This window comes from Rhipicephalus sanguineus, chromosome 5 (genome assembly GCF_013339695.2).
Source record: "Rhipicephalus sanguineus isolate Rsan-2018 chromosome 5, BIME_Rsan_1.4, whole genome shotgun sequence".
Classification (NCBI taxonomy): Eukaryota; Metazoa; Arthropoda; class Arachnida; order Ixodida; family Ixodidae; genus Rhipicephalus; species Rhipicephalus sanguineus.
The window spans coordinates 72,456,202-72,468,606 of record NC_051180.1 but is presented as its reverse complement, the minus strand read 5'-3'; the positions used below and the strand labels follow the sequence as shown (position 1 = coordinate 72,468,606).

Below are 12,405 nucleotides of genomic sequence, written 5' to 3'. Positions count from 1 at the left end.
GCCGCCATTTTGAAAAGGTATCGCTCTTGCGATGGTGTCTTATCCCTAACGTGTTCGTGCGGTCAGTGTGCTAGAATATTTTGGTGCGGTTCGCTATGCCCGGCGATGCGAAAAAGTTCCGGTCAAAGCATCATTTTGGGCGTTCGCGGAAGAAAGGCAGGGGTAGAAAGCCCAATGGTGCTGCTAGTGCATCGCGCGAGCAAGCTCAGACATCGTCTGATAACGATAACGTCGACGTGGCCGTAGACGATTCCTCGTGCGTGCGCGGCGTGGACGCTGGCCGCACGAGTACTGATGTTATCGTCAACAGAGGAGTGCGCGAGACGGGTTCCCTGGATAGCGTACGCTCTGTGGACTATGACCGCGCCGATGCTATCGCGAACGGAGAAGAGCACGTAGACACGCGCCTCCCTGACAGCGCCTGCGATGTCGACTCCGGCCGTGTCAGAGTAGACGCTGATGTGATCGGTGCCAGTGAAGTGCGCGAGGCGCGCGCCCGCGAGACGCGCGCCACGCTTGAGGATCTTTCATCGGTGTCGGCGACAGCACGAAAGGTTGAGCGCTTTACAGATGCAAGCGGTGCGGCAACGGCGCCAGTGTTAGATGAGCCTCCTCCTTACTTGATAGTAAACATGATGAACTCGCTCCTTCGACATTTGCGTTGCGAGTCTTGTCACGGGCCAGCGCGAATAGTGAGGGGCGATCACGACTACGGACTTGCAGTGAAGCTGACTGTCGTGTGCGACAATTGTGGAGCGATCGGGGCCGAATGGAGCTCGCCTTGAACTGACAGCAAGAAGACTTGTAACCGATTTGAAATCAACCTCCTGGCTACGCGAGCGATGGTTTCAACTGGAAACGGCCAGACAGCGATGAATGATGTATTTGTGGCAATGGGATTGTCCCATCGTGGCATGCATCACAGCACTTTTCAGCGGCATCTAAAGCAGACTCTGACACCTGCAGCCACGCAAGCAGCCGAGGTGGCTATGAGCCAGTGCGCTGTGAAAGTGGCCTCGTTGTACGAGGACCTATGCTTCGGACATCAAGGAAACATAGCAGTGTCCTATGATGGTACCTGAATGACCCGCGGCCACTCCTCACATATAGGCGTCGGTGCGGTTATAGAGCTCTTCACTGGGTATGTGTTAGACTATGTTGTGCTGTCTAACTTTTGTTTGGGGTGTGAAGTAGGACCAAAGCCTGATTCGGACGACTACGCCGAGTGGAAGGTGACACACCAGTGTCAGAAGAATAGCGACAGCATGGAAGTGGAAGCGGGGCTCCTCCTTTTTCAGAGGTCACTGGATCGACACGGATTGAGATAACTATTTTGTGTGACGGTAACAGCCGTACATTTGGTGCCATCAAAGAAGCGAAAGTGTACGGCTTCATCGACATTGAGAAGGAGGACTGTGTTAACCATGTCCAAAAGCGCATGGGGACAGCACTAAGAAATTTAGTGCAAAAACAAAAAGGAGAGGGCAAGCAAAGCCTCGGTGGGAGAGGTCGGCTGACGAATGAGCTTATCACTCGGCTCAGCGCATATTACGGCTGGGCACTCAAATCTAATGATGATGTGGAGGCCATGCAAAAGGCTGTAATGGCAACGTACAAGCATGTTACATCCACCGACGTGTGTTCAGACCACAGTTTGTGCCCAGCTGGTGCTGATTCATGGTGCCGTCACAACGCTGCGAAAGCAAAAGGTGACCCAGAACCTCGACACTGCTACAATTTGCCAAAGGAGGTTGCCGAAGCAATGTTGCCGGTCTATACCAGACTTTCCGAAAAGGCCCTGCTCCAATGATGCCAGCGAGGCAAGACACAAAATTCTAATGAGAGCCTTCACTCAGTGATTTGGAGTTTGGTGTCGAAGGAGCAGCATGCTTCTCTTTTTGCCGTGGAAGCTGCTGTTGCAGAGGCTGTGCTACGCTTCCACACTGGAAACCTAAATGCATCAGCTGCAATTCTACAGCAGCTGGACATCAACATATCCAGCAGTGCATCTTTGTGAGCAAGAGAGAAGGACTGCCGACGGACTGCCAGCTCCAACAAAAAAAGAGAAGCATCTGAGAATGTGAAGAAGCTGGCCAAGAGGAGGAATAAGGATGGGATGCATCCAGATTATGCCCCTGGTGCATTTTCTTAAGCTTTTATAGGTATTTTTCCAATAAAAATGTTTTGCAACATTTTTTCCTTGTTTTCTCAGAACAGCAATTTTGACACATTTGTCACAATGGAGGATAAATAGCTCCTGTTCTATTTGAGCTATCAGCATAATTTTTATTTTGCCAGAAAGATAAATGCATGCAGTAAGCAATATGCCTATTTTCAGGGCAATATACATTTCACAAAATTTTTTAAATGGGTCACATGTATGGTATGTGACAATGGCTTTTTTTTCTGTAAACATTGATGACCTCTAACTCTTGTTAAAATTCGCCTAGTAAATTGATTCATAGCATCTTGCTATCCTTGAACATCCTACATTGTTTCAATACTGTAACCACCATTTTTGGGTTTTCTGTTTAGACGCTAATTTTGCTCCAAACAAAGGACCCAGCTTATGCAATGATAGCAGAGTATATTGGGAACAACTAGCCCTATCACAAAAGTAATTACATTTTTGGAATCTGCACATCAAAATACACAAACTGTGAAAATTTGGTAACAGTAACGAAATGACCAAACCTGGCAAAAAGAGCCCAGATGTAACAATACAGCTTAACGCCTCTGCAATAAAATGTAAGGAGGCATTCCATTCGTCCTGCCCGAATTCCTATTCTTAACATTCTTTGTGGAGACCTTTATGGAAAAGCCTACAACCAGTATGCCTATACAACAAATGAACAAACGAAGCAGTGCCACTACAACGTTCCACAGGCATTGCTGAGGTTTGAAAAAGACAGAAAGCATGTCATGAATCTCTATGCCCTAATATCGTGGCTGCAGATGCAAATTGTATTAAAGGAATAGAGAGAGCAAAAATAAAGACCTCTTTTACTGAGCAGTTCAAGTATCTATACTAGACCGAAGTATCCTTTTCCTGTGCATGCTTATCCTGTTGTGTTTGTGAGTGGTATGGTATACAATCAGCCCCAAGCATTTTTTTATAGGAGTCTTGCTGTACAGTGAAATATGACATCAAACTGAAGTTACAGATACCTCATTTTAGCATGAATTAGAAAGAAAGGAAGGAAGGTGGGGCTACATTTCGGCCTTTACGTGCTCTTCTCTCAATGATTTTTTTTTTATTTTGTCAAATGATGGCCAGAGTTGTGAAAGGCCAATATAACAGAACACAGAACTTAAAGCTACACGGCAACAAACAAACATTAGAAAACTAATGCAGAAGACAAAAGGAAAAACCATACAAACACACCTTTGCGCACATACAAAAATTACACAAGCAAGGCTTTTATAAAAAGTTGTATCTAGAAAAAAAAAAGCATCGAGCCCCCAGTCACTAGTCATAAGTAGGGTTCCGTGTTTTCGGAGTTAATTTTTCTTGAAATTCAGAGGGTGTTTTTCGGAGTTTATTTTTTGGCAGGAATTCGGCGTTTATCGGAGTTTATTTTTCGTAAATCCCAAATTCTCTGAAATTCCGAGTTTAATTTACATTGTTCTCAATACTCCAATACCTTAGATGAAATGATATCTGAAAATGAAAACATCAGAACACATAAAGTGTAGTTATCTGGAAGGTTTGAATGCACAAACACATATACATACAAGCACAAATACCTGAATGCAATACACCTACACTGGTGTGTATTACAACCTTAAAGTTTGTTGTAATAGGCATATATTCGATGTCGAGGTCCGTATATTGTCGTCTGGCGTGCCCCGGTGCTGCCAAGAGACCGTATATCAAGACATCGTCTCTCGCTCCGTGCGCAATAAGCCCTCTGTTAAATGTGCAAGGGGTGCGGTCTATGAGATACTGTTGACGTGAGGTAAAGTTTATATCGGCCAAACCGGCCAATGTATCAATGATCGCTTAGAATACGCCCTTTCGATAAAGAATAGAACAGGATTATAATGGCTGTTACAAATTGGGAGTTTACTGGAAAAATCCGAAATGTTAAAAATTTTGCCAGCAAGTATCAGACTTTTTCAGATTTATACGAAAACACGGAGCCCTAGTCATAAGGTACATAAAGGAAAACATGCTATATTGTGGTTATATGGACCCAGAAAGTGAACATAATTTAAAACTATTGACACGAAGAATAGAAAGTGCATGTCTACATTTGCGTGAGAGCTAGATGGAAGAATGCACAGAAAGGCAACAGACTGTTGTGGCACCAAATAATAATGCTTTTAGTACAAATTAAATGTTGCAATCACCTCTTTCAAGCTTTGATTTAATACAAGTGCTCTCCATATCTCCATATGCACGTGCCAGTAACAAGCTCGGCAGGCTAGTTCCATGATTTAAAAGAAAACTAGCCATGTCTGCAAACTGAATGACTTGGCCGTGTTTGTAGTATGGTGGCAAGTTGCAAAATTTCATACAAACCTCAATGATGCCATCCAATCTTGGCTTTGGCCTGACATAAGCGTTGAAAATTTTATACACTTTTCATCTACTACATGTCTCCTGTTACATAAAAATTATGCTCCTCAATTATGCTTACAACATGCAACTAGGCTCTACATGTTCTTAGCCTTTGCAGTTCTCTTGTACGGAAGGCATTTACAGTTAGATTTTAATCGCTAGTAAAAAGTGAAGTCAAGAATGTGTCAGTGCTCTTTCAATGTCTAGTCAATCAACAGCCACTACGAGTTTTGATCCCCTTATTAGCGAAAAGAAAAAAAAAAAAGCCCTACGTACAATTACACACATGAAGGAAACATAGGGTTCACTGTATGCTAAAGTCGGGGTACAGCTTCAGAAGGCAGCAGCATTTCCAGCTTTCAAGGAAATTGCATACAAGCCTGTAAAAATGAGCTCTCAACTAATGTCATGAGCTGGATTGTCAATAACCCCACTGTCAGAGAACATCACCGAGAGTGTAAGCGGGACTATTTCTTTAGTCATCTGGGTAGGGCCTCTCGTGTGTTCTTAAGTTGTGTCTGACCGTAGCACATTAGAACGACTTCATTCAGGAGAGAGGGGGAAAATAAAAGGCCCCATAGGATGGCACCAGTGATACAAAAGCAGTAGGCTCTAATATAAGCCTTTTGCAACACAGTTATTAATAACCATATCAATCTGGCATCTTTAAACACAGATGACCATTCAACTATAGAATGGTTTCAGGAGACGCATGCAAATCTAATCTCCAAGAATGTCTCTTCTATTTCACATAGGCATGCTGAGCAAGATAACTGCAGCGTCAAGCACAGCTCACCTGCTCAAAGGAACCCATGATGAACATTCCGTCCAGCTCGTCCAAGAAAGCAGCTGCCGAGAAGACACCCACCAGGATACCGGCGGCACCTCGCGCGCATGGCATCAGTGGCTCAAGTCGGCTCAAGTCGGCGCCCATCAGCTGCCAGCTCTAGGCGCATGCACCACACTACTGCGATGCCACCGCGATGCAACCACATCCTCCAGTCAATCCCGAAACTGCAGGCCCAGCTCATCTCGGCCCAACACTTCCAATGAGCGGCCGATACGGGTAAAGAACCCGAGTTTTCAAGTACCAGCATGCTTTGGTTTTGTGATGGGAGCTCACTACAAAATGCTTTACAAGATTTCGGAGTACCACATCCGGGTTTCTTTCTCGAGTTCAATCACATAAGTAATGCAGCACTGAAATTAATCCAAACCAAAATTGAGAACAAAGGCATGTCCTGTTCTTGTTCCTTAATATGTAAACTCTAGCAACTATTGTGTTGATACCAGTCATAATATCGGTATTAGCACTGCTATCCAACAATGTATGACTAAGCGCAGCTAGAGTGATCATAATTGAAACCACAAGCTGGCATGAAACTGACAAAATGTTTGCACATTTACATGCACACTATAAAAACATGCAGAAACACTACACACAATCACAAACTGCACCGAAGTAAGCAATTTAGCTGAACTACCTCAGGCACTACGAGAAGTACTAAGTGCACACTAAATTTTACCATTAACCTGCACATTATGTGAAAACAAGCATGTTAGACATCAAAAGCAGTCTGAGCAATGTGCGCACTGACATACAGACAGTAACGTTGAAAACTGGTCATTGCTTGAAATGGAAGCTCGCAACAAAAGTGTCTTCTCTGCACGAATATGTTACACCAGCAACATTAGTTTCTGCACATACTTTGAGTGCTACATTTAAAATGTTTGATGTGCATGTCCAGACACTTTTCATGCATTGCGAAGCTCACGGGAACAACAACGTCTAAATTGCAATATAGTGAACTGTACACAAATTTTACATGTTCCCTTAGCTTATTTCTAATATGTGAAAATTCAGCATAGTTCGTGGTGTTCTAGATAGCATGAAGATGTAATAAAATTGCCGTAAGGAACTGTGTCTACAAATGCCTGTAAGCTTGTGATCTCATTACATAAACTTACATTAAGGATACTAACAGTAAATACTAACAGTTAATAAATAACAGTAAATGTCATTTTATTAACTAAGTGCCATGCCTAAACCCAACTGTCAAGGCTGCAATATTCGTGTTATCAATTATTACAGGCACTAAAAGACGAAACACCACACTGCAACTGTGGTCAAACACAGACACACCATTGAATCTTGCAAAATTTGAATTGCATAGCTTATCACTTGCTTTATTGTAGGTAAAAAGGTGGACAAACGGAGAAATGTTAGGAGTAACTTCGGTGGAAAAAGGTAGTAACCACAGCTACCAAGTTTTCTAGTTTTTGTTCTATCCCCACTGTACCAAAATCTACATAAGCAGTAATGGAGAATTGAACAGAAAGAATTGGTCTTTCTGTAAATTTATGCGATGCTGATTATCGTGTGAACACTTCTATTTCCTCCATGCTTTTGTGCTGTCTACCACCCATAACTTTTGCAGTGGTGACAACTACAGATAGGCTTACTTCTTTGCCCATTAAATGCAACAGCCATGACAAGACTTTAGCACACTCTAAGGCTTTAACAAATTACTTTGAATGGTTTCTGCAGCTTTCTGCAATGCACTTACGTATACCTCCACATACAATTTTGCGTTAAGTCATATGACCCTAGGCACCCAGAACTAGCCTTAACAAAATAGAAGGCTTTCCCAGCATTCGAGAGGCTTCTTCCCTTTTTTTTTCCTTGTCCAAAAAGATGAATTTAGGCATTTCCTTCTGCAAAGGGCTAAGCTGATACATGGTGAATGTGGTGAGACACAAGAAATATAAAAAGATCATGTCATCTTATTTGTAATAGTTCCCTTGCATACTGCTTAACTGAAGTCCAATGGAAGCCTGATAAAATGAGACAACTGGTTAGGATAGATTCAACCGCATTAGCAGGAAACAATAGTACACTTGACTCCAATCTCCAATTTTTATACAATGTGACGATGTGCCTTTATGCTACTTAATCACCCCAAATGTGGGCATGACAATGCATTAGAGCAGGGGTCGGCAACCTGCGGCCGGCAGGGCAGTATTATGCAGCCCCCCGGCATGAAATCGGAACACTCCACTGCTCCCCTTTTCACTTACTATCTGAAGGCTGATGGTAGTTATGGGCTCAAAGGGGTTAGACTGGAACAAAGAAAGCAGGAGCGTAGCCAAGGGGGGGGGTTGGGGGGGTTCAAACCCCCCCCGAAATTTTTCAGTTTTGCTTGCGTATATATACACGCACACATACGAACGCACGCACGAACATACATAAAGTATGGTTGAACCCCCCCCGAAAAAAATTTCTGGCTACGCCCCTGAAAGAAAGGTCGCTGCCAGTTGGCATTGTCCCCCATCTTCACACTTAGCCAGTTAATGTATTACAATTATAGTCAATTATAACATATATTGACAATTCGTTTGTTTTGTTGATTATAGATGATTATTGTTATCTATCGATAACATATATATTGATAATTATAGCTATTGATTATAGATAACGATTATTGTCAATTCGCTGGATCTCTTTTTTTGCCTGCAAAGCCCCCGCCCCCCTCCCCCCCGCCTCATTTGCCGACATGGCGACATGGCAGCCCCTGCCATGTCGGCTTCATGCAACTCAACCCCTGCATTAGAGAATTGGTTCTAGATAATGGTAAAGGCACTATTTCGACCAAATGTCATATCCAAATGTACACTGACACATTTCTGCAACTGTCATTGCTTAGTTTAGCTAGACAGAGAGAGGTAAGTCAACTAAAGATCTCCAGGTTGCTACACTACTGGGGAAGGGGAAAGGGGTATGAAAGAATGGAGCAGGAGCTCCACTTCAAGTCCTTAAGACTATGTACATGTCCAGCTAATGCACAAAAGCATTGTCAATGTATAGCCACAATTTGTCATTCAGACTTGTTTATCTAAGAAACTACTAGATGTACTTGAAAGGCTGCTAGGGTTCGCACCGTTTGTAAAGATAGGTTCAAGTATTTTTTTTTTCAAGCATGCATTTCTTCCATTCCACGCGGCACTTCACATCAGCATATAGACTCGTGTAATAGCTCCATATACAACACTGCATGGAACGTTGCCACCAAAAGTATTTCCAAATAATGAGCTCGTAATTAGTCTTCCTGGTTTAAGGAGCTTAAAGTGGCAGTATTCGCATTAAGAAAACAGAGCAAGCTTAGCTGTGTCATACTGTCAGTTGTCCATCAAAACACATAACAGTATTACCCACCTTGAGCATGCAAGAGCATAACAAATAGGTTAAGTTTCATAACGAGATCATCCAGGAAAAAAAGGTAAAACAAGTGTGACAGGTTGGCAGTAACCCGCAGCCATTAACCAGCACTGTGCTTGCAAATGTTCAAAAAAATTTTTTTCAGCACCCAAGCATGTCATACCCCACATGTTCTTTCGATTATGTTAACGTGTTAGTGGTTTATGACCGTCTTATTTAATGTTGCATAAACTTCTTTACCATAAGAAAAAAAAACAAACAAAAAGTAATGTGATGCACCTTTGAAAAGGAAGGCAAGGGTCATGCAAAAGTAGTAATGAATTGCCCAGTAGGAGAATTGTCATGGAATTTTTTACGTATTGTGTCCGAGCCAATGATTCCCACACCAAGGGTCGAGCAATGTGTGAGGCTTTTAGGCGAGTCTACATGGCACACCGCACACACAAGAGGTAAGAGGAAGTGGTGACAAAGAGTCCAACCTTGCTCATTCTTGCCCAGGCCCTGTCCGGATTTCCATCCATGTCGCAGCAGCAGCTGGTAGCCAAGATTGTCCTAGGAGGTGCAACCCCGCAGGAGGAGAGAAAGGAGGGAGGTGCCAAGTAGAACCAACACGGACAAGCGCCCCCAGCAAGTAGTCCCGCACGCCGAGGCAGTGGCCACCAGCAGAGACAGCAGTGGCGGCCCTCTACCTCATGCCCGGCACCACTAGCGTGCTTGGTTGGGCAACGAGGAGCACACACGACACACACACACGCTCACTGTCAGTTCCCAGGAGAAGCCCACCTCCCTTCCCAGTCACAGCTCTCAGGGCAAGGGGGAATCAGTTCTACCGAGAGCCGCACGATGAAAGTAGATTAATGAGATGGCTCTGTGCATTAGAAGAATTTCCGGCGAAAAAACACTAAGGAGGGAAGCAAGTCGACACCTGCCCACTTGTTTCCTTCGCTGAAAATTCTAATGCATCCTTTGTCAGAAAAGTCGAAGGACAATTTTTTTTTTTCTTCCAAGCTTGCAATGCTAAAAAGGAACAGATGTTTTTGTTATCTGGTATGTGTTCTTACTTGAAATGACCTTGGCCATGTTTCCACGCCAACTCACTAGGTGACAGGGCTGTGCTCAGCAACATATTGTTATTGTTTAGGTTGTTGTTGCACTAGTTAAGGTGACACAATGAATGCTATGAGCAAGAAGTGAACATTCAGCTCTGCGTTAAGCTCAGGAAAACCCCTAGTGAAACGTGGAACATGACTAAGCAAGCATATGCAGGCGAGGCACTTTCAAGAACTCTTGTTCTTGAGTGGCACAAAAGGAAAGCGCCCCGCCACGGTGGTCTAGTGGTTATGGCGCTCGACCGCTGACCCGAAGGTCGTGGGATCGAATCCCGGCTGCGACGGCTGCATTTTCGATGGAGGCGAAAATGCTTGAGTTCCGTGTACTTAGATTAAGGTGCACATTAAATTACCCCCAGTGGTCAAAATTTCCGGGGCCATCCACTGCAGCGTCCCTCAGTCATATCGTGGTTTTGGGACGTTAATCCCCAGATATTATTATTATTACAAAAGGAAAGCTTCATCAAGATATCACAGACATCCAATGGGCTATGACAAATGAGCTTACAAGCATCACAGTTACATGTCTCCTCGCTTGCTTCCAAGACTTCCAGAAACGTTGGCAAATGTGAATAGATAGCCAAGGGGACTACTTTGATAGGAGCTAGGATGATTACTGGGTAAGTGCAATTTTATATATATTTTTTAAAACTTTTGTCCTGAAACTTTTCTGACAGAGGTTGTAATACAGAACCAACTTGCCCAACTTTCATGTCTAAGTGATGAGGAGGCAGCCACATGGAAGTTAGCTGAAGCTGCAGAAATGGCCAATAAATTTTTGAAGTAAAAAAGGTGCTTCTGAAAAAAAAAAAAAAAAGGCTTGTCCCAGCCTTAAAACCAATCCAGGCAGCATTGTTCTCCCAGTTCAACCACTTCATGCTTCTTTCACATGGATGCCAACTCTCTGCATGAACCTGCCTAAAGCTTGCAAATTATACGAAACTCGTCTAGTTAGTGTTTCAGCACTTGAATTTGTGCCCATGCACTGCAACTCTGTAGCCTTCTGGTTAACTCCATAAAGCAACTTCCCCAGAAAGGCAGTAATACCACCAGACATCCTTGAAACAATGCTAATTTTGCTTCAACTTTGAAGCCTTAGAAAGGACATGCATAGGTTTGCACTGTAGTTTCATACTGCTTTCGGGTGTATTCCAATTTTTAACAGCTCTCACAACACTGCCAGTACGAAGATCCCAAGCATGAAGTACAAAAGCATCAGCGAAGACAACCAAGGGCATGAATATGCAAAGGCAAGAGCATGAATGGGAGCAAGCGAACAAGGAGACTGTCCCTTCTGATTTTGAGTCTGAGCTTGCATCAAGCGAATGGTGTAGTCAATGGGTCTGCATCAAGACAATTGAATAAGTGGTACACCACTTCTACGAACTAAATCTGCCCAAATTTTCACACATCTGGCATAAGGTCACTTAACGTGAATACCTCAATTAAGTTGGCAAATTGAATGGCACTATCAGGTCCATCGTAAGTGGGCTTGACTGTAGCATTTTTTATTGCAGCTTTTAAAATTTACAAGTTAGCAGAGAGACTTTCAAAAAAAGAAGAAAAGAAAACAAGAACTTTTTCACGTGCCACAAATACTGCTGGAGGTGGAGGAGGAGGGAGGGGAACAACAGGGGAGGGGGGGCAAGAACCGGCATGTACATGACCTATGCAGTTAACCTCTTAATTCCAGACTATGCCCAAATTCTGTGCTCAAGGCGAGACAGAATTCAATGTTCTCTTGCCGTCCTATCTTCCATTAGTATCTGCGTATCCCATGTGGCTCACGCTAGCACTGAACGAACCGTTGAAAATATTTGGGTTCTTCATAGAAATGGAAGCTGCATGTTCTGAGAATCTCCGCTACCTTTCACTCTAGCTTTTGAAGCACACAACCTAAGCTAAATTGTGAGGAAAAATGCTAACGAATGACTAACCAGCATCTTCAAGGAGCTATGCTTGGAATACCTGCCCATAAACGATCACTAAGTGAACAGCAGTGTGCCCTTTTGCTAATGCACTGCTGACAACCATGAACAAGTGTATAAAGACACACATACGTTTTCAGCAACACGTATGTATGTATGTATGTATGTATGTATGTATGTATGTATGTATGTATGTATGTATGTGCTTTTATACACAACGTAACAAAAAACAAGGTACTGTGCCAATGCTTAAAGGGGCCCTGCAACACTTCTTCAACATGGTCAGAAAATGCTGCCTATTGGTAGTCGAGGCTCCTGAGTACACACGAGCCAAACATTATAGTGCAGCACGCGGCCTGGAATTTACAAGTGATTATGAAAGTAAGCTAGACTTCTTTCGACAAATGATGTCACATACCCAAATAACCGTGCCATATACCCAAATTCACGATCATTGTCTGATTTGAGCATTGTGAGCTGCACAGTTACCGTGGCTGCCGCCACATGCCAGCACGCACTCACAATCATACTGAAAAATCATACTGAAAGTAAGGCGCGCGTTCGAAGAAAGAAAAAAAAAAAGTGCTC

General features: G+C 43.4%; 1 protein-coding gene and 1 long non-coding RNA gene across 3 annotated transcripts in view; both read right to left on the bottom strand.

The window, feature by feature from the left end:
- Nucleotides 1-12,405, bottom strand: part of LOC119393756 (serine-rich adhesin for platelets) — a 36,627-nt gene that overhangs the window by 19,350 nt on the left and 4,872 nt on the right. The window contains exon 3 of one of the 2 annotated variants that reach the window (XM_037660889.2): nt 9,260-9,332. In XM_037660889.2, coding sequence (XP_037516817.1) covers nt 9,260-9,332 — 73 coding nt within the window. Of the gene's footprint in view, nt 1-9,259; nt 9,494-12,405 lie in introns of both variants that reach the window. The other variant, XM_037660890.2, reaches the window with a different exon arrangement.
- LOC125758738 (uncharacterized) lies at nt 6,843-8,091 on the bottom strand. The gene is made up of 2 exons (XR_007416370.1): nt 7,854-8,091; nt 6,843-7,684 (listed from the first exon to the last, which is right to left on the bottom strand). It is a non-coding gene; the product is annotated as an uncharacterized LOC125758738 (long non-coding RNA).